This window comes from Poeciliopsis prolifica, unplaced genomic scaffold (assembly GCF_027474105.1).
Source record: "Poeciliopsis prolifica strain line A6 unplaced genomic scaffold, Auburn_PproV2 SCAFFOLD019, whole genome shotgun sequence".
NCBI lineage: Eukaryota > Metazoa > Chordata > Actinopteri > Cyprinodontiformes > Poeciliidae > Poeciliopsis > Poeciliopsis prolifica.
In genome coordinates this window covers 7386245-7408971 of record NW_026562394.1, presented here as the reverse complement: position 1 = coordinate 7408971, position 22727 = coordinate 7386245, and the positions used below count along the sequence as shown (strand labels likewise).

At 42.8% G+C, this 22727-nt stretch overlaps 2 protein-coding genes across 2 annotated transcripts; one reads left to right on the top strand and one right to left on the bottom strand.

The window, feature by feature from the left end:
- Positions 1–201: 201 nt before the first annotated feature.
- Positions 202–13717, bottom strand: aspa (aspartoacylase). Its single transcript, XM_055043665.1, has 6 exons — positions 13104–13717; positions 6846–7041; positions 4551–4644; positions 3772–3879; positions 1705–1814; positions 202–1242 (listed from the first exon to the last, which is right to left on the bottom strand). The coding sequence occupies exons 1-6, from the start codon at positions 13352–13354 to the stop codon at positions 1051–1053; spliced, it is 951 nt and encodes a 316-aa protein (XP_054899640.1). The 5' UTR covers positions 13355–13717; the 3' UTR covers positions 202–1050.
- Positions 13718–19294: 5577 nt separating this feature from the next.
- Positions 19295–22068, top strand: cunh11orf54 (chromosome unknown C11orf54 homolog). The gene is made up of 8 exons (XM_055043664.1): positions 19295–19448; positions 19536–19634; positions 19730–19803; positions 19895–19996; positions 20075–20251; positions 20470–20619; positions 21284–21400; positions 21476–22068. The coding sequence occupies exons 1-8, from the start codon at positions 19382–19384 to the stop codon at positions 21647–21649; spliced, it is 960 nt and encodes a 319-aa protein (XP_054899639.1). The 5' UTR covers positions 19295–19381; the 3' UTR covers positions 21650–22068.
- Positions 22069–22727: the final 659 nt, after the last annotated feature.

Below are 22727 nucleotides of genomic sequence, written 5' to 3'. Positions count from 1 at the left end.
TGTATTTTTCTCTTTAGGCTCAAGTTTCCAAAAGAGATGATGTCCATCTGCCAATGCTTCCGATTAATCTGTCAAACCGCTAGAATGCATCGTCATTGGATTTTAAACTGTGGTTGCACGTCGCCCTCTTGTGGTCTGAGGTGATATCTTCCCTTGGTGCTTCAAAAAAACAAAACAAAACAAAAAAACAAGAAACGCCTGCACGCTGATATAATACATTTAATGACAGGATAATCGTCACAGTACTTTACTGTTTAATACAAATGGTGCTCATAGAAATATTGCTGAGTGGAAAAACAACCAACAGTGAGACGACGGCATTACACAAAGACGCACAAGACATTAAAAAGACGTCAGACAGCACCATGACTAATACTTAAAAGTCAAACACACATGAATAGACATATCAACAAAATACACGTTAATGCAATTGCAAAACACGTCTCGCACTGTCGATGGAGCGTAAAAGGAAGAGCTCGTGTGCCATCTCTCAAAACAATTGACATGTTTTACACAGTCTTCACTAAATTTGAGTTTCTCCGGAAACCCCCCGAATAAGGCAACAATAGGGCAGCACCACAGATGCAATACTGGAGTTAAAGGTAGGTAGAATCAAAGGCCACACATAGCACACCCCAAGAGATCTTACAAAACACGTTTCCAGCAAGAGATGACAGGTCTGGGTCAGAGGTCGTAGGTGTTGATCTTCCATTGGCCTTCCTGAGCAGCAGTAGGAAACTCAAAGAGTGTGTTTGGAATGTTTAATAAGCCAACAGTAATGAGGCCTGGCCTTTAAAACACTAATAAAAGTTCAGTTCATTTAATGTAAATAAATTTACAGTATCATAAATACTTAGCTTACTAGGTGAATCTTTGCATAGTTAATTGATGTTTTTGATATTAAAAAGATAAAAATGAAATCAGAATGTTATTTTGCACCGAGCGTTTTGATTTGCAACCTGTGCAAAATCTACTAACATATCTCTGCAGGGTTTTGTTTTTTATCTTTTTTTTTTTTTCCTTTTCTTTTCTGCCTTTCCGGAGAACATTTTATGCTCTCCTGATGGCACTCGCAGCCAAGGTTTCTCGCCTGGTGGTCACAAACGCCTGTTGTTTCTCGTAGTAGGCGGCCTCATTAATAAAAGTGGGATAAACGGTGCTGGAGCCTTGGTAGTGGATGGACTTCCCGTCAAACGTTTGGAACATTGGGTCGCCGGGGTTCAGCGGCTCCCAGTCACAATCCTGAAACAACAACAAACAATTCGACTGTGCTGCTAAAAAGAAAAGAAAAAAAAATATATATATATATATATATATATATATATATATATATATATATATATATACACACACACACACACACACACACACACACACACTTTCACATCAACTAAAAGTTTAATTTCCTCCTTCCAAATAACATATCAGAAAGCAATCCCAATGAACTTGAAGGGAATATCAAAGTATTCACCTCTCGGATCATGGCAAATTTGGTGAGTATCTATGCAATTATTTATTTTATGTCACAGGTTTTTATTCAATTGTTGTTACTTTTGCACCAATCGGTGTTTTTTGGTAATTGTTTTGTCAAAAAGGGGGCATTTTATTAATTATGACTAAGTTGTAGAAGCAATAAAAAGAGCATATCATCCAAGGAAATTAGTACTTTTTACTGGCAGAGTGAAGTTTTCTTCAGCCATTTACCTGCAGGTTGGGGTGAACCATGGCAATAATGTTCCCATTGGCGTCTCTGGGGTAGTCCATCCTCTCCAAGACCCGGAAGACTTCCACTGTACATGGAGGAAACTCCATTCCTAGCCGACACACAAGAGACACACTCTGTGAATATGACAGAATCAGACAAATTAATGGGTCTGATTGTGACGCAAGACCCAGCATCTTGAGTAGGGAAGAAACAGGAAAGAAACTTAATGTAGAGTAGACTAAAGCGTTCATTCTGTTTGACCTTCAGTCAATGTCAATGTATTTTCTTGGACCAGTACGACGTAGCACACAACTGCAAAATAAAGGAAATGTCTTCTTTTTTCCTCATTCTGCACACAAATAATCAGAATATGTTCTTGAATTATTTTGTAGACAGCAACAAACTTTATCGAAATTCTGTCCTGCGTTTGAAGAAAAATAAGTCAAAGGAAAAACCACAAAAACACCAAAGAGTGTGACGATGTGACAAACTCAAACAAAAAATGCTGGTATCAAAACCGGTATTGGGTGTATTAATTAGGGATCATGCAGTATCGCATATCTCGGCTTTGGACATACTATCCAGTCAACTTTCAGATGCTGGATTGAACAAGTTCCTCATCTTATCACCTACTCCAGCGTTAAACTTCTGGAGTAGATTATACTCCAGAAGTAGATTATACTCCAGAAGTAGATTATATTCCAGAAGTAGATTATACTCCAGAAGTAGATTATACTCCAGAAGTAGATTATATTCCAGAAGTAGATTATACTCCAGAAGTAGATTATACTCCAGAAGTAGATTATACTTCAGAAGTAGATTATACTCCAGAAGTAGATTATACTCCAGAAGTAGATTATACTTCAGAAGTAGATTATACTCCAGAAGTAGATTATACTCCAGAAGTAGATTATGCTTCAGAAGTAGATTATACTCCAGAAGTAGATTATACTCCAGAAGTAGATTATGCTTCAGAAGTAGATTATACTTCAGAAGTAGATTATACTCCAGAAGTAGATTATGCTTCAGAAGTAGATTATACTCCAGAAGTAGATTATACTCCAGAAGTAGATTATACTCCACAAGTAGATTATACTCCAGAGGTAGATTATGCTTCAGAAGTAGATTATACTTCAGAAGTAGATTATACTCCAGAAGTAGATTATATTCCAGAAGTAGATTATACTCCAGAAGTAGATTATACTCCAGAAGTAGATGGGGTCAGAGCGTTTTCTCCGACTCCTCTGCTTTGTTCCTTGTTTTCATGACGATGTTTGTCCTCCCAACGAATCTCAGAGGCCTTCACAGAACAGCTGTGAAGTTTAAGTTAACACATGTGACTGCTGAAAGGAACTGGATTTTATTTAGGGGTATCAGGGGTATCAGTTCCCCAAAAACATCATTTTTGTTTTTCAGAATTTTATTCCTAAAATATTGTGAGAAGATGGAGTAAGGTGCCCTTTTCAGCTATGATGGAAGGCTTCCTTAAAACAAAACCGTTCGTTTCATCGAGGCGTTCGGCTTCAATGCGCAGGAACATCGATTCATCATTATGCCGGGCCATTCATTAGCGCCGGTGTGGTCCCGCGACAGAAGGTTACCGCAACGTCTGGCAGCCGCGCTCTCACGACACGGAAAGCGACTGGCTCCCAACAAGCGGGCCCATTCAACAGCAGGGCAGCCGGAGGAGAGCAACAGGGTGCAACTGGGACTTGGCATAGGCAGCTGGGCTTATGTAAAGGGAAAGGAAGCACGGCGTTCGGTGCCTTCAGGGGGGATGAGAGAGCAGAGCAGAGCGGCGGATTGACGAGGCAGATGAGGAGAAATTTAGAGATGAGTCAGCGTCATGGACATTTATTTTATTACAAAATGTTTCCTTTTCTAGAACATAGACGATTTATCACAGAGTCGTTGAAAGGTAGGTTAGTGGGGGTTTTTTTTATAAATAAATCGTATATCAACTTTACATGATCTTCTGTTTTAGCCCAACAGTCACAGTTTAGTAAACACAAAGTCTTGCGTCATCAGAGTTTCTCAGCATAGCCGAGCGGCTTCAAAAGCTCTACCTTCGTTAAAGAGAGAGATGAAGTCCAGGGCATGTTTCAGGATGACCCTCATAGCTTCAAAGATGTTGCTTCTTAAAACCCCTTGAGGCTGAGGACCCACTTCCATTCCTGCAACGAAACAATCCAAAAGGTCGACGCTGTTAAGAGTCATCAGACGTTTCATACAGGAGCAGCTCACAGATAGCAGAGAAAGCAAATCCCTATTGCTTTATTTGCATAAAGCAATAGGGATTTTATCTCCCATGCACGGTTATTCACTGTGAAAATGACTGTCAGCAATTTGGAGATTCATTGGAATCATTTTTTTTTTTTTTTGATGGAATTATAATACAAACCAATTTAAAGGATTTTAAAAAAACAAGAATCGGGCACACGAAGACGCTATATTCTAACACACAGCCTCAAGAGTATCTGTGTACCTTCCAATCATTAGCTAAATGTTTTTTTTTTGTTTGCCTTTTTTTTTTCTTTTTTAATCAGGTTGAAAAGAAACTATGTGGTTTAACAAAAAGGACCTGCCTTAAAATTGAAATGGTAGATGTCATCAAAATGGAAATTGTGAAAGGTTATGAAAAAAATAAATCAATCAATCGATAAAAAGCTCAAAATCCTTACATTGTCAACCAATGATGAGATAAATATACGTACAAATGAATGTCATCTTTACACTGACAAATAAATCACTTCAAAAGTTTCAGTTTTTCACTGCTCTTACCTTGATTATACATTGTAAGCTATTTGAAAGGGCAGAGAAAATCCCTGGAGAGTCAGAGACTCACCAACAGGGTGCTTGGCCACGGAGCGAGAGGTGGAATATTTCAGCAGAGGGTGTTCGTTCAGCAGAACGAGACAACTGGCAGGAGCGAAGGCTTTCTGTGAAAACAAAAAAAAACCAACAGGAATGTCACATTTAGAAAAAAAAAGACGCTTTTATGACAAAGACTTATGCAACACTGTCAAATGTTTCAGGGGTCTGCTCAACAAAGTGGAAAATTACATCAGAGCCAATTCCTCTAGGAGCAAACATGACGCATGCAGAGCTGTGAAACGGCACGTGCTCTCATTTTGGGCAAACATCAAATGTCTTGATTCTTTTTTTTTTTTTTTTTTTTTTAGTTTAATCAAATGCAACTCAAATAAATGCAAAGAACCCAAACTACAAGCTATTTATTTTTAGCCATTCAGGTCTACGTAAACAGCAGAATTAATGGTTCTCTTATTTCTGGCGGAAATCGAGATGTGGATAGTAAAACTGAACTGCGGAGATCGTTTTCAGTCACAGAGAGATGAGAAAATCTTCTTGCAGTAACTCTCCCAAAAAGCATGCAGAGAAACATTCACATGGATTCTTAGTGACCGTGTTGCCCATCTGCTTAAATTCTCCTTCGAAGAGTCAAACAACACAACAGGAAGCTGCCCGCCGTTCTCAAACCAGCGGCGTGGATTTAACTGGGCACATCAGGCAGGAGGTAAATATAGAAAGGCTTTGCAGCGTGGCCATGCATAAGCTGCAAAAAGCCTTTAAGAATGTACGTCAAAAAAACCCAAAACCCAACAGTACAAGGATTTTGGATGCATTTTATGTAATCTGATTTTAGTGGCAACTACTTTGGATTCGTGCAACAAAATTTTTCTGAGTATAAAAAACAGCCGATTTAGCCCTTGTAATTATATTTTTGATTTTTCTTGCTTGTCCCAGCAAAAGGAATCTCTCTTTTTTGTCTTTTTTTGTTTTTACAGGATTTTTCAAAGATGGGAGAATGAACTCTAAATGTTTCCAAATTACTGAAAAATGAAGGAATAAAATATTCTTACCTGTGAAATACTGTGTGTTATTCCTTTGGTATAAAACAAAACTCTGTTGTAATAATTAATGGCTGTTTTCCAACTAAATCTGCCATTTTGTAGCTCTCTGGCGATATGTCTTCATTCCTTTATATGTTGTTTAAATGAGTTGTTCAACCAGGCTAACAAATAATGTCTTCCCTAACAACGTCATGGTTAAAAGGCTTTATTACAAGCAGAACATGCACCAAGCACCTCCAATTGTAAAGTTTTTTTTAAAAACAATCTTTCCTTTTCCTCAGGCTAGTTCCAGCACGTACCAGCCAAAGTTAATTAGTTTTACTTGGTTAATCCTTCACGTAGCCTTTCCTCCCCAACACGGTAAAGCTAAGCAGGTCGTTTTATTAGTAACATATTCTAACTGGATCTGGACCACAAGTCTTAGTTAATCACTGACTGGAAACGTACAGAGAACCAGCGACTCCTTGTCTTCATAAATCTTTTTTTTTTTTTTTTACACAATTTAGCCCAAAATGAAAAACGTTTTCCAAACCTACAACTCGCAGGAAGAATCGTCTCTGTGGTAAAATGTACTCTGCACCCATTAATTTAATTGCATTTTATTAGGATTTAATATGATAGACCAATGCAAACAATTGTACGGTGTAAGAAACAAGATAAGCGATTTTCTACATTTTTCCACAAATATACCCCGATCCAAAAAAAGTAGCATGCTATTATATTTAGCTCCCTTAAAACTGGTAATTAAAATAAAACACGCCGCTAACAAGCGTAACCCTGAAGCTCTGCTACTATCTCAGATTTTTGCAGCCTCTAATCTACTCCTGTCATCTTTTTCGGACTTAATACGTCCAGCAGCATGATGCCGCTTCCCATGGTGATGTTTCACAACACCGCTGTGCTTAATGTTTGGTTTTCTAATGCAGGTGGCTTTTGCATGCAGGTCAGAAACTTTTGATCTTGGTCTCGTCTAACCAGAGTCCCGTCCTCTACATGTACGCTTTGTCTCCTGCGTGATTTGTTTTGCAAGCTGCAAATTGGGATCATTCTGACTTTCTTTCAGCAGTTGTTTCACTTCTGACGCTTCATAAGGATTCTTCTACCTGGATTTTATTACACAAAACCCCCATCTGACATGTATTTTGTACAACTTTGATCCAGTAACAAAAATGTGAGAAATAGCTTTGTGAGGAACTGCATGTCTGGTAGACCTTTCTTCAAACTAGCATCCCAAAGATCGACTTAAAACTGCTGCGAGGGACCATCACCTTTATGTAATTCATCATCTGCAGGTTGAAGGCGTCCTTGGAGCTCTCCAGGATCAGAGTGCAGCCCATGTTGGACGTGGTGTTGTGGAGGTCGAAGATTACGTCGTAGGCCTCGGCGCTTCCTTTGGGTCCGAACATCCTGTTGATCTCCTGGGCCCGCTGCACCTCGTAGGGCAGCTCGTCGCCTCCTGTCGCGCTGCACGACACAAACGGTGTCAAATGTTGGGGCCTCAAAGGTAGAAACAAACGGCAGCGGGTTTGATGGACACACCGGGATCTCGCTTGTGAAAATCAGCTGGAAGAATAAAGGCTCATTTTCGTTGTCTTGTGTGTTGGGACCAAAGTGTCTGTGAGTTTGTTTTCAGGTTAAACTCCCACCGAACGTGTTCCTCCCTCAACTTCAATCGGCTTGTTCTAATGCATTTCAAAAACGAACACTGGTCTGGAAGACTCTCTCGGAACCACAGGAGTTGTTGTTTTTTTTTTTTTTTTAAAAAGGGCCTCTGCAGTCCACATTCTCTCACCCACATCGCATACGGCCCTAGGACGCCGTTCTCTCCAAATATCAGCACGCTGAGGAGAGACGTGGACTTCAGCACATACGGGTTCACAGCTGAGAGACGTGCAGGTGCTGAGTTTGAGGAGAAGCAGAGATGTCGGAGAACTGTTTTTTTTAATGAGCCAATTTTAGAAGAGCTTCAAAGTGCTTCCTCTCCTTCAGAGGGGACAAACAGGATGGCAGCTGCACAGTTTTAAAATTAACCATTGTATCTCTCACATAATTTGAGGATAAATTACCTTTATAGGAAAAAACAACAACAAAAAAAAACCTTAGACAAGACACGATGTGGAAAGATTTGCTCGGATATTTATGTGAACAATAGCGCCTTCACCTAACCCGTAAAAATTTAATCCTCATACTATGATCAGTGTTGAGCTTTTTCCAGTGTTTATCCCATATTTAAATAGCCAGAAACACAAGCCAAACTTTGAAACTCCATGGAAGTCTATGTATTAATTGTAACTATATCGACAACACGTTGATTATCCAAGCAAATCCATGTGAAAATTCTGCATATTTTTTTTTTTACTGAGGTCCATATTGCATCATATGAATGAGTTCTTTCTCAAGAATGAAAATAATGTGTCCTGCAAGTCTGAGATTTGTTTTCAAGACACACAAGGCGCAATATAGTCCTGTGTGTGTAAGGAGTAAACATTGCAGATCCGTGTGCGTCCAAAGTTTCCCTGGAATGTTTAAGCCTGAAATATGTACCAAAGGTTAGTGGCCATGGTCAACACAGTGCTGTGAAGAAGTCCTTCTCCTGGTTTTGCTCATTGAAATGTTTCAGATTAGACCTATTTTAATGGGATAAAATAAAGACATGAACAACTACAAAAACGCATTGTCAAATTATGATTTTGAGAAAACAAAGCCATCCAACCCAATCTGGTACTTTTGTAAAAAAGGAGGAAAAATGCATAATTCGTCTCTTTCTCTAACAACATGAAGTAGGCCAAAAATATTCAAAACAAAGTGTCAAGTTCAAAAGACATTTAAGGATCGATAAAGTCATTTAAAGTCATCAATCTGGAAATATCTAAAATCGTTTGTCTCTGAGACTTTTAGCTGAATATTCTGTTGATTTAACTTTTTGGAAGGTGTGTTTCATGTAAAGCTAACCTGTAATGTCACAAAAAGAACCACACTGACAGTGGTGATGGTAGAATAGAATAGAATAGAATAGAATAGCATTTATTGTCATTGAACAGGATTCAACGAAATTTCTATTGCAACTCCCGTGCAAAAAGTCAAAAAATACAATATTAAATAAACAAATACACAATAATAATAATATATACAACTAAAATTAACTAAAGGCACTCAACCACACCAAAGAAGAAGCAGCAGGTCCAATTATGGTAAAGTGCAGATGATGTGACAGTGCAAGTGCAGAACAATATGGCTGTGTGGAGGTTGGGGTGTGTGGGGGGGTGTATGTGAGGTTATGATATGTGTGGGAGGGGGCGGCAGGGAGTAATGGCTCTGACGGCTGTGGGGAAGAAACTGTTTCTCAGTCTGTTTGTTGTCTGTATATTCCTGTACCGCTTGCCTGATGGCAGCGGCACAAACAGTCTGTGGCCCGGGTGGCTGGAATCCATGGCTATGGATCCAGCTCTCTTCTTGACCCGGCCTATGTAAATAGAGTCCAGGTCCGGGAGGGGGCATCCCACAATGCCTTGTGCTGTTCTCACCACCCGTGTCAGTTGTTTCCTCTCCAGTGCTGTGCAGCTACCATACCACACAGTCACGTTGAGGCAGAGGACGCTCTCGATCGTCGCCCTGTAAAAGTTCACGAGCAGCCGTGAGGAAAGTCCAGCCCGTCTCAGTTTCCTGAGGAAGAAGAGCCTTTGTTGTGCTTTCTTCACCAGGTGGGAGGTGTTGGTATTCCAGGAGAGGTCAGACGTGATGTGGAGGCCCAGGAACTTGATGTTGTCCACACGCTCCACCTCTTCTCCATCTATGAGAAGGGGAGTGTGACCCGTCCTCCTGGACCTTCTGTAGTCCACAATGACCTCCTTGGTCTTCCCTGTGTTCAGCACCAAGTTATTGGCTGAACACCACTGAGTGAGCTGCTGAATCTCCTCTCTGTAGTGGGTCTCGTTGTTGTCTGAAATGAGACCCACTACTGTTGTGTCGTCCGCGAACTTGACGACTGTGTTGGTGGGGTGGATGGCAACGCAGTCGTGTGTAAACAGGGTGAAGAGAGCTGGGCTGAGCACACAGCCCTGCGGTGTGCCTGTGTTGAGGACCAGTGGGGACGATGTTGAGCCACCTATTCTCACCACCTGAGGCCTGTTGGTGAGGAAGTCTCTGATCCAGTGGCACAGTGAAGCAGGCAGCCCCACCTTGAGTAGCTTCAGCACCAGCTTGTCTGGGATGACGGTGTTAAATGCTGAGCTGAAGTCTACAAATAGCATCCTGACGTAGGTGTTGGGATGCTGCAGATGGGTCAGGGCTGTGTGCAGAGTGATGGAGACAGCATCCTCTGTTGACCGGTTCGCTCTGTAGGCGAACTGAAGGCTGTCCAGGTCTGCAGGGATGAAGTGTCTGATGTACCTCAGAAGAATCCTCTCAAAGCACTTCATGATCACCGGGGTCAGAGCGATGGGCCGGTAATCGTTCAGGCTGGTGATGGTCGTCTTCTTCGGTACAGGGATGATGGTGGAAGACTTGAGACACTCAGGAACCATGGTGAACTGCAGGGACAGATTGAAAATGTCCAGAAACACTCCTGCCAGCTGGTCGGCGCACGTTTTCAGCGTCTGGCCTGACACCTTGTCCGGTCCTGTAGCTTTGCGGGTGTTGATCCTCCTCAGGGTGGACGTCACCTGGTTCTGCTGCAGGACGAGAGGCTGGTACTGCTCTTCCAGTCGGGGTAGATGTACAGCTTCTCTGCTGCCCACCGTGTCAAAGCGGGCAAAGAAGCTGTTTAAGGTGTCAGGCAGGGTGGGGTCGCGGCTGGTCAGCTGAGTGCTGTGTTTGTAGTCCGTCATGGTCCTGATGCCTCTCCACATGCTACTGGGGTTGTTGTTGATGAAGTGTTCCTCAATCCGCTGTTTGTACTGGAGCTTGGCCTGCTTCATTCCTTTTTTCAGTTCCGACCGGGCCCTGCTATAAGCCAACCTGTCTCCAGATCTGTAGGCAGCATCCCGGGCTTTCAGCAGGGCCCGTACTGTGCTGTCCAGCCATGGTTTCTGGTTTGGAAACACTTTTATGGTCTTAACAGGGAGGACAGCGTCGGTGCAGAACTGAATATAGGACAGAACGGACGATGAGTATTCCTCCAAGTCTGCTCCGTCCCTGAACACACTCCAGTCTGTGTGCTCAAAGCAGTCCTGAAGTGCAGAGGAGGCCTCCTCAGTCCAGACCTGAACTATTCTGGTGGTCGGCTTAGTTCTGCAGGCCAGAGGCTTGTAGACAGGAATCAGCTCCACTGAGATGTGGTCAGACATGCCCAGATGTGGACCTGCTACAGCCTTGTAGGCTCCGGGGTATTGCAGTAGACCTGATCCAAAGTGTTATTGTCTCTGGTGGGAAAGTTTATGAACTTGTGGAATTTGGGAAACACAGCCTTCAGTTTCCACGTGGTTAAAGTCCCCCGCCACAATCATGGCCGCCTCCGGGTTGGAGTTCATCTGCCCGCTGATCAGGCAGTATAGCTCCTCTAATGCTAACTTAGCATTACCCGCGGTGGTATGTAGACGGCCACGATCACAATGGACGAGAGTTCTCTCACCAACTTGAAGGGTCTGCATTTCACCGCCAGATATTCCAAGTCAGGAGAGCAGAATGTGCCGACAGAGTGTGTGGCTGTACCCAGGCATTGTGTACATACAATGCCAAACCTCCGCCTCTGCTCTTACCCGAAGCGCTGCCGTCCGATCCGCCCGGAACAGAGCGCGCCCCGTTATCTCCACCGCTGAGTCTGGGATGTTTCATCCAGCCAGGTCTCTGTGATAACAGTCACACAGCTGTCCATCCGGCGAGAGATAATTCGGAGTCGCACCTCGTCGATTTTGTTGACGAGGGACCTGGCGTTGGCGAGGAAGAGGCTGGGGAGGGCCGGTCTGTGAGGGTTAGCTTGTAGCCTTGCACGCACCCGGCTCTCTTGCCCCTCTTTTGTTTGCGCTGCCTCCTCCGTCGCCTTCGCAGCAGGGGGGGAATGATCATAGTTCCAGGTGTTCGAAGCAGCTCTGGAGGAATAAAGTCCAGCTTGGTGGGTGTGTGAAGTCCAAACTGTGCCCCTATGTTCCACAGTTCTGATCTGCTATAAGTTGTCAAGGCTTCCAGTAGTGTTTTGAGCGAAGACATCAATAAAACAGGCTAACAAAAACGAAAACACGGGAGCTCCGAGCCGCTGCGTCTACACGCGCCGCCAGTTGCTTTGCTTCTCGACACCCTTCAAATGTGATCAGCCATGTCAAACACGGTGGTGGTGGTATGAGGATCTGGGGTTGCTTTGTTACTTTAGGACCTGCCTTTGCTAAACTGATGAAAAGTTGCTCCCGGAAAACCAGTAAGTAGAACAAACGTCTAGTCATCGGTTTCCAGAGCACATTCAGGTCGCGCAGCAGGAGAATCATCCAAAACACATCGAGTCATCTAGACGAGTCTGCTTCTGAATGGTCACAAAAAAAAAAAAATCAGGAACATTTCAAAGTGACCTAGTCAAAGTCTGGGAACCCCTATTAGAAGCTATAACGGGCTGTTGTACTGGAAAACCCTCAGAGATGTTAAAGTCAGGTACATGAACACGTGGATGAAGGGAGCAACTTTCACCAACCACCTTGCTACACCACAAAAACAAAGTATTTTTGTCTATTTTTTTATTGTTTTTACTACAATTATCTTATTCCATTTAAAAGAAGGATAATAATATTGATTTGGAAAAATACTACATGGTATTCTTCCCTGCTATAAGTGAAATCTGCCAGTGGGAACTACAACATGTCGAACAATGTTCAAGAATTACAGACTTAACACAAGCAAGTACATCTTGCTGAAAAGTTACTTGTGAGACAGTTTGTGTTATTTTATGCCTAATGAGATGTTTGCACTGGAAATTAGACACAAAAAATAAATAAATACTTGGTGAGATTTTGTGCTTTTGCAACGTACAACACAGCAGAATGGCTGGGACGTTTGTGGCCAATCGGTGTGACAAACCAGGTGCTGTTTGTTTGTTTTTCCCATCCAAAAAAACAAACCTGGCAGCTGGCGCGCTCGTGCACGTGCAAAGGAGCCTGCACGAGCGTTTGCGTAACACCCCCACATCCCCCTTTTCTCCATCCTTCCTTCAGAGATCAGAACAGAAAGTGACGGCTCAAATGGCTCGGTATCACTGCGCAGCTCGGTCACGTTCCGCTCCTGCAGGGCGTCTGGGAGTCAGCTGCTGCTGCCCGGCCGAGGAGGAGGCGTGCGCGGGAGGAGGGGACACGCCGCTCCGCTGCTATTGGCTACTGGACACAAACACCGACCTATGATGCCAACGTGCTGATGCTGATGCACGTGACGTGGCAGAGACAGGGACTACAGGTGCAAGACTTGGGCGACCTTCGTGATGTGCAGCGAAAGTTATGTTACAGTGCGCCTCTTTCACGTTGCGTTCAATTGTCTTGTGAAACGGAGTGACGCAAAGTTTCAACAGCGGAGTCCCGTCGTTCAGCGCTCACCTGTCCCCCGCGTCCGCTTACCTGAGGTTCTCCCGAGTGAAGGCTCGGTTCAGGTCCGTGTCCACGTATCTCACGCACTTCTCCACAGCCTTCGGGTTCGCGACGAAGGGCTTGACCTCCACTCCCTTCCTTTGGATCTCAGCGCCGTTCTGCGTCCACAGGTTAACGAGCGTCACGCCGGACATTTCGTTCCCGTGAGTCCCTCCGAATATCGCCACCCTCCTGGCCGCGTCAAACCGCGCCGTGTTGCTGTTGTTGCTGCCATTGGACATGACTGGAAGGTGGGAGCCGCTGCCGAGCGGTGCGTGGATGATGCTGATGCTACTGCTGGCACGCTGCTCTCTCTGTGGCTGGAAAGTTTCCAACCGGAGCCGTTTTAAATCCTCCGACGGGGCTGCGCGGTGACGTAACGAGCGTGTTACTGTGTGGACAGGGGCGGTTGTAAGCGCGAATGCCGCCCCGGTCCGCACCCGCTCGCATTGCCCCCTCTCTCCTCCCCGCCCAAAAACAACAAAACGCTCGTCTTCTTAGGTAAACACACAGGAAAAGCTAGAATAAAATTATTAGACAGACAGATGGATAAAATTGAGGCAGGGAAAGGATAATGGCGCCTATGCAATAACCAGATTTACCAAAAATAAGGGCCTCTATTCTGGAGGTTTGGTGCCTAATCCCAACTAAATAAATTAATAATAATGCTTTATACAAATTACAGGACATTAATAGTTAGCAAGTACAAATTGTTTTGGCTCAGTGTTGGAAAAAAATCTAATAATTTTTTTTGTTCTGTTGAAATTAATACTTATTCAACAGTAGCTTAATAAAAACACCACATGTGAAATTAGCCTTAAATATGAGATGCAATTTTTTTTTTGTTGTAAAACATTAACAGTATATTTTTCTGTGTTCCCCCCCAAAAAATGGATGTAGGCCATTTCTAAAGTCTGGCCCAGGCACTTTGTAAGTTTTTGATTAGTTCATTCAAAACGCTGGTTGATGTTAGGAGAGTTTCTACCCACCGTGAAGCAAATCTCGTGTCGACACGACCTGAAAATCCAATTGGAGAGAAAAGAAGCAAACGAATTGAAGTGTTTGTCCATGATGGCTTATGTTAGAAGGGAAAAAAGGGAGAAGCCTGACGAGTTTTCTTTTATTGGAATATATAGTTTTTTTAAAAAAATAAGAATTATGTAAATTTTTGTGTATTATGTCTGAACTTAAAAATAACTGAGAACTCTTCTGGTATAAAAGTGTTTTGATACAAAATTAAATGTAGAAAAAAAAAACTTAATTCAGAACCCAAAGGGTTTTAAATTTCAACATTGTCACCCTAAAAAAAGGTTCAGAGCTACAATAAAAATAAATAAACCTTATGACATCATGATCTAGCTGGTCAGCTGTTTAAGTCTGAGAGAAAGTCGTCATCTGGATTATAAAGTCTTTTTGCGTGACGCTTTCTTTTCCTCTCCACACAGTGAGAGGAAGACGTCTCGAGTTCTGCTGGAAATGTGTCAGATCCAGAACCAGCCCCAGGATTTGTTCTGTCCTCCTCGTCCGGGACCTCCTGTCTGCTTTTCTTCTTCTTCTTCACAACCGCCGCTTCTTCGGTTTGAGATTGCTCAACGCGCTCCAAACTTTTCGCAAGCCTTTCGGTTCTCTTGCGTTTCTGGACCAGCGCTTCAGACGTTTCCTCCAGCTCCCTTTCCTCGCTCTCAGGGACAGTTGCTGACCTCTTCTTTTTCTTCTTGCCATCTCTTGATTCTTGCAAATGCTCAGAAACGCCTGCTGACTCGGCGGCTAACTCACCAGTGCTGACCTCAGGCTGTTCAGCACGGCCCTCCTGAGCAGATGGAGACCGTTCCTCATCATCAGCAGAAAGGACGGAAGGTGTGCTTTTCTTTTTCTTTTTGCGCACAAGCTCCGAAGAGTCACCAGAGGCCAACATGTCCTCTGAATTACTTACGCTGATATCGTCCTTCATTTTCTTCTTCTTCCTCTTGGTCTCCAGCTCAATCTCTTGTCTGTCTTTTGGAGTTTCCTCTACACTTGCATCTTCTGCCGCAAGTCCAACTTGGTCAGACACATGTTTCTTTTTCTTCTTTTTATAAACAAAGTCTGTATTTTCTGGCACGGTCCAGGCATCGTTTGATAAGTCCACGTCTGTCTGATTGCCATTAGACGACGGGCTCTTCTTCTTTTTGTGCTTTTTTCTTTTAAACCCACTGGATTCCAGCGTGTCCTCATAAACTTCACCATTACTTGCATGATCTATTGCCTTTGGGCGATCTGTTGTTGTTTGATCCAGATCTGAAGAGTCTTTTTTCTTTTTCTTCCATTTCTTTGGGACATGCACGTCATTCGTCGCAGACTCGGCAGCTTTGTTGGTCTTTAAAGAGTCTTTATCAACATTTCCAGTTTCACACAGCACAACCAAATTCTCCTCCTTCCTCTGGTCCGATTGTTCATCCACCTCCTGTCCGAGATACTGGTTTTCAAGTTTCTTCTTCTTTTTCTCCTTCTCCTCTGGCTCAGTGATAATCAAGTCTTCAGAGGAATCAGGCTGATGACTCCTGGTTCCCTCTATACTCTGATCTTCTTCTTCCTCTACATATTTATCATCTTCTCTGTTCTTGTTTTTCTTCTTCTTCACCTTGATTGTTCTACACTCTATATCATTATCTTGTACACCGGTTTGTTCGTCCGCCCCAGTATGGTGGTCTGTTATTTCTCTGTCTCTCTGCTCTGCACTCAGATCCCGGCATGTGGCATCGCTTTCGTTACCAGGCATCTGTTCATTTTCCTCAGGAATAAGATCACTTGCTCTACTGTCTTTTTCTGGAGATCTGCTGTTCTTTCCCATTTCAGTTTCGGCAGGGAGGTTTCCAGAAATTGACACTCGTTCATCGACCGACTTTGTCTCTTCCGAGACTTCATCTGACTTTTTTGTTTTTGAAGAGGACGCCCCCCTCGGCGAGGGTATCCACATTTCTTCATGTTTCTTCTTCTCCATACAAGGAGCTTCCACTGCTTCATTGATAATCATGTCTTCAGAGGAATCAGGCTGATGACTCCTGGCTCCCTCCAGACTCTGATCTCTTTCTTCCTCTACATATTTATCATCTTCTCTGTTCTTGTTTTTCTTCACCTTGATTGTTCTACACTCTATATCATTATCTTGTACACCGGTTTGTTCGTCCGCCCCAGTATGATGGTCTGTTATTTCTCTATTGCTCTGCTCTGCACTCAGATCCAGGCATGTGGCATCGCTTTCGTTACCAGGCATCTGTTCATTTTCCTCAGGAATAAGATCACTTGCTCTACTGTCTTTTTCTGGAGATCTGCTGTTCTTTCCCATTTCAGTTTCGGCAGGGAGGTTTCCAGACATTGACACTCGTTCATCGACCGACTTTGTCTCTTCCGAGACTTCATCTGACTTTTTTGCTTTCGAAAAGGACGCCCCCCTCAACGAGGATATCCGCGTCAATCTTCTGCGCGTCACCATCCCCGGTCCCTCCTGTGGCTCGCGTGCAGCATTGTCGTGTTCTTCGTTGTGTTGCGTTTCTTCACTGGATCTCTTTCTGGGATTGCACCAAGGTTGGGAGTTCCTTGTTTTTGACACCACAAAGAGCTTCTTTTCCTGTGAGTTGACAAAAATTGTATGGTTTCCTCAGGAAGAACTTTAACAAGCTTTCTTTTTTTCTTCCTTATAAGTTAGCAGCACACTCACCACCACTCGGATGTCTTCATTTTCCGTGGTTTCGTCTTCCTCTCTAAAACAGAAGAGTGGGACAACATTATGCTCTTTAGCAATGCTCTGCAGCTAGAACGAAAGTACAGGACCATTGCACAACTGCTTCAAAAATCAAGAAAAATTATTGAATTTCTAGCATGACTTTCTGACATTTAAGGATGATGATATTGGTCTGGTAATCAACATTCAAGAGAAATTTATGGTTTGGGTAAATCTTCCACAAAAACTATAAACTTTCTTGGTTGACGTATATCCAAATCTGCTCTATTTCTATACAGGCCATCAGAACGTAATAAAAGAGTATTTCACCAACATGTAATGTTTTTAAGGAATATGTTTTATGGGACTAACCTCATTCATCTGCCTTTGATTAACAGCACTATTATTCAAAGATATGTCTACACTCCTTACTCGTATCGAAGGTAATGTGTTTTCTATGCCGCTTCAGCACAATATTGTTTGGGAGTTTGCACACGTTTTAAATACGCCTGTCTGGTTAAACAAACTTACTCCGACATCGGAGATATGGGCTCTCCGTCCTCGTCCGCGGTTGGTAAAGACAGCAGCTGATCTTCTCTGGTTTGATAGCTGTCCCAAAGCTGCTCCATACACCTCAAGTAACCTCCCATGGCGTAATACTGCAATCAAAATGCATGTGCACCTTTTTTTTAAGCCTTCAACATAAGGAAAAGGGCATTTAAGTTTGTTTTTTTTGTGGTCGTACATGAAGTTTTTTAGTCTGATAATATGGTAACCTCGTCTCCTGGAGGAAAGGAAAGGTGAACTTCGGTGTGCAGATTTTCTTCTTCCGCTCTCGGTCTTCTGGAGGTTCCTCCTCAGAGGTGGACGCGTCGTATTCATCTTCCGGCGAATCTCTGCGGGCCCTGAAGTCTGATCTCCGGTTCGAGCGCCTCCGTTTTGGAGGCGCACACTTCTGAGTGATGAACAGGCTGTCCCCTGAATCACTGGAAACACACAAACACTTTCAGTGAGGTGCATCAGACTCACTCCTGCTACTGGAGGGAGCATCGTTTTCAGTTTTGACCTGTTAGTGTCCTGTCCGCTGTGCTGCTTCAGAGAGGGCGTCGAATGACCTGACATGTCCCTCGCATCATCAGGAGGAGAGTTTCCCAACATCATGTCACCTGGCTGAGCTTCCACACCAGTTTCTGTGACGTTAAATGGGAGAACACAAGAGGAAGAAGGAGCCGCTTCTGACATGTTGTTAGCAGTTAGTTAGAGAGGAGAAGATGCGGACGGGAGAAAAAAAAAAAAAAACACCCTGAACGAAGCATCTGGTTAGTCTTGAATGATGAGGAGAAAAGCGGAAGACGCGTGTACGGATTAACCCGGGAAGCGTCTAAACGTTTAGCGTCGCATGAGCGTCCGGGTTGCGCGTTGACGTCACCGCCATGTTGTGAGTGGCAGTTTTGATAGCGCTGAAGAATGACACAGGAAGCGAGAACACGTCAGTACTCAACTAAGAGCACTGGTTTGACTTATTTCACTCAAGCAAAAGTGAAAAGTGCAAGAAATTACTCAAGTAAGAGTCAAAATGCATTTGGTTAAAAAAAAGTTGCTCAAGTAATAAGTTAATAAGAATATGCATTAAATAATATTTCTGCTCTTTAATCACTGCAGTTGGTCACCTCCAGAAATATTACTCAAGAATATTTTTTTGATATTCTGAGTATCAATACTTTAAAAGGAACATAGAAAAAGCAAGAATGCATTGTGAAACTGCTCCCTAAAAGTACAGTTTATCCAAAAAGTGACTCCGAGTACGTCTAGTATGTTTACGTCATTATTTCGCCTTGGCAATTAATCTAAAAATACTTGTAGGGAATGGAGGTACATCCTGCTGGAACTGAAGGTTTAAGATTTGAATTTACATCTTACATGTACAATATTGTCAATATTCTAAACTGCATTTCCTAAAAGATGCACTTCTGCTGTATCTTGGTCACCTCTACCATCTTTCCATGGTTAAATTATTATTAACAATAATAATAAATAATAATAATAATAATAATATAAAAGTAACTATATATATAAACGACTCACCGAAATGAGCCAAAACGTGAATTTTTTTGTTCGTTTCATTCGAGACAAACGTTTTGCTTTCTTGCCTCTCAGAATATGGCGAACTGTGACCAATCACCAAAGATCACACAACAGCGCTGATAGGAACAAGATAGTTCCGTCCACTTCCGGTTGACGCTAAAAGCGAGCAGAAAAGCTCGATCCAAGCTAATGGCTTTTTAATTCACCAATTGACTTTCTTAAATATGTTACATATTTAATGTATGTTTCTAAAAATGTTATATGTCTGATAAAATTTTTTTCTACTTTTATTTGTTTGAAATAAAACAAACAATAAAAAAAAAAATCCTAGTTCCCCCCGCCCCCAGTCATAAACCGGAAATGAGGAGAAACCTTCTCGCCAGTGTTTCCTCTTTGGTTGGACTTTAACCCTAAATGTTCCCGCTTGTCTCTGCAGAGCAGCTAACAGCCCCAGAGCAGACTCACTGTCACTGTGGAAGAAGTTATGGCAGACATCAGCAAAACGGAGAAAGTTCAGCTGCACGCCCCGGCCCTCGAAGAGCTGCGAGGAGGTAGGGACGACTAGAGAAAGAGGGACCAAGTTCCCCCATGCATGTTTGTAAAATTGGATTTTATAAACAGCTGCTTGCTGGTTGCAGTGTTGCAGGCTGGGCTGGAAGCCAATTTTGCAGAAGTTCAAGTGAGTGTTGTTGAATGTCCAGATCTCACCAAGGAGCCTTTCCTTTTTCCTGCCAAAGGTATTTCAGAGCTCAAAATTCAGGGGGATGCTTGAATAAATGCTGTCCTGGAGTGTTTGTTACATTTCGTTGCCTTTTCTGTTCATGTCCTGAAGGTCTGTGTGGTAAACCTCGCATTACTGATGTTGGAGGTGTACCATATCTGATCCCTTTGCCTCAAACACATAAGGTTTTTGTTTGTTTGTTTGTTTGTTTTAATGCATAGCTTGCAGATTTTGCATGCTGTCCATTTTAATAAAGACTGTTTGTCTTTATGTTAGGAATACAATATGAACGTAATATCCAAGAAGCTGGAGCTACCGGGGGCTTTTATCCTTGGAGCTGGAGCCGCCCCTTCCAGAATTACCGGGATGAATGCTGAGGTGAATTATTACATGCAAGAAATTGACTTCTTTTTTTTTTTATTCAATAGTTAATAAAACGAACACTGTGACCCACAGCTCATGCCTCTTGTTCTCACTGAGGCTGAAGGAAGACCGGCAGTCAACGGGAGCTACTTTTCCTCTATCAATCCCGCTGATGGTCAGTGTCTGCAAGAAAAGTACAGTGACAAATTCTCTGACTGCAACTTTGGACTCCTGGGGAATCTATATGCCTGTGAGGGGAAGCCTGGAAAGGTATCAGTGCCAAAGTGGATTTCAATCTTTCAGGAAATGAGTGAAGGTGGATATTTTAAAATCAATGCAAGGTAATGAATATATTGGGGTGGGGGTATTAACCCAACTCTTAACTGTATGCACTTTAGCCCCATCACAAGGGTGCTCTCAAACATTAACTGAAGGTCAAGGAGCTGATGAAGCAGATCGTTCCCCTCTGCCTGCGTGCATCTCTCCAGGTCATAGAGGTGCGAGCCAAACGGAGGACAGGAAGTAACAGTCTGGTAACAGCACTGAGGAAGACTCTGGAAGCTCAGTATCCAGAAAAGAGCCTGGCTCTGGGAGGCACCTTCATCATCCAGAAAGGGAAGGCTAAAATCCACATTATGGTAAATATTGGATTAGACTGCGTTGAGTAAAACAGTATAACCTGATCTAATTGTCTTTGATTTAAAGCTGATTGCCAAAATGTTCGTAGCAACACCAGTCTTAAAAGAGATGGTCCAGATGCGCCTGGGAAGTTATTGGTTCCATTACCTGTTGTGCTAAAAATCAAAACTATTCTTATGTGTCCTTCTCTCAGTCAGCTGACCTGCAGTGCGCAGCAACAAAGGGATCATCTTTATGTCCTTACGAACTAAGTCCTTTTTTAGTCTACTAGCCTTTTATAGCTGTCAAATTAAATATTAATTCAGCAAAAAATATGTAATTGTAGGTATAATTATTATTCTAAACACAGTGCTAAATGATGAGAGGTTAGCCAAAAAAGGGTTTATTCATGCTGCTTGTAAACAATTCAGATTTGCTGGAAATCTAACCAGGAAGAGAAAAAGTTACAATCTAAAACAATTTCCAGTAGGAAGTCACCAATGGAAAGTGTCTCTGAGCCTCAAACAGCTACTAATGTACAACCTTCTGGAGACGTAGATGAAATAAAAACTTTCCATCTATCTATCTGTGTGTGTGTGTGTGTGTGTGTTTGTGTGTGTGTGTGTGTGTGTGTGTGTGTGTGTGTGTGTGTGTGTGTGTGTGTGTTTGTGTATTCATTGATAGCCGAGAGAGTTCTCAGCCTGCCCTCTCAACACCGACAATGAAGTCAACAACTGGCTGAAGCACTTCGAGGTCAGCGCTCCGCTCATCTGCCAGTCTGTTCTCGTATCCAGAGACCCTGTGAGTAAAACAAGCAGCTGAGTAAATGACAGACGGTGGCGTTTGCAGTCACTTTCTTTTGTCCTGCGTTTCCAGGGCTTGGATTTGCGTGTGGAGCACACCCATGGCTTCAGCCACCACGGAGAAGGTGGTCACTACTATATCGACACCACGCCCGACACCGTGGAGTACCTGGGCTACTTCCTCCCCGCAGAGTTCGTCTATCGCATTGACAGACCCAAAGACACACACACCGTTGGTCGGGATTGAAAAGAACCTTAATAAACAGAGATGACAATGGAGGTTTGGTTGTAGAAGAACATTATACTGATAGTACGCAATTTATATGTCAATCCTAATCATTTCTGTTTTTAAATCAAGTCTGCTGTTGATGAACAATTGTCAAAGGAAGTTATTTGTAGTGTACTCACATTGTCTGTGAAAAAAATGCTTTGAGGACGTTGCTTTAAATCGTAATATGATTTAAAATGTCTGAATGATGTCTCAGTCAGACTCACCAACATGAAGGGAAAATTCTCTGATCATGGGATACAAGTATTAAAATTTAAAAATACTGTCTAAATGAATAATGCAGAGACAGGAAATGATCTCAGTTTGTATTTTATCATTGCTCAGTTACATTTTCAGTATGTGATGACATAATAAACTCGCATCCCTTTTACAGTCAAGACTCTTGACTTCCTGCCACCCGTCTAACAGACAAACTTTTCATTTGCCAGTTTGTCATCTCTCCCACTCTGCTAACTGTTGAAGGAACACATCCAGTCCTGCTCATGCACACATCATCATACGATGTGAACATCATACACACAAAGAATATTGTAATTCACCGATAGAGAAATCAAGAAATATTTCCTCAATTGATGCAAACTGTGCCTCATTAAAAGTGACTCAGACGTGCAGAAAGTATTTCCTGTTATTTTGGATCTCACGCTCTGGATCTGCAGCTTTGCATGATTGCAGACAGAAACCCCGTTCAGTCTAAGCTATAGGGATCCATTCAGAACCACAGTATTATATTTTATTTGGACGAGCCGTTTCCTTGTTGAATCTTTCACATTCTGAGTTAGGAAATCAATTCTTCTGCAAATTCAAACTGCTCCATTTTAGCCTTTGTGTAAATCTTACATTTGTGATTTCTACTTTTATTTTCATTTACTTGTACGTTAACATTTTTTAAATGTGGAAGTGAACACTTGGCATCATTGTAAATAATCTCCATGGTAGAGATATGTTTTCCACTTGGTATAAGGAAGCTTGTCAGAGGTGATGGGGAAGATGGGTAGTGTGAAATAAATGTTGGAGGCTGTAAGTGATAAACATAATT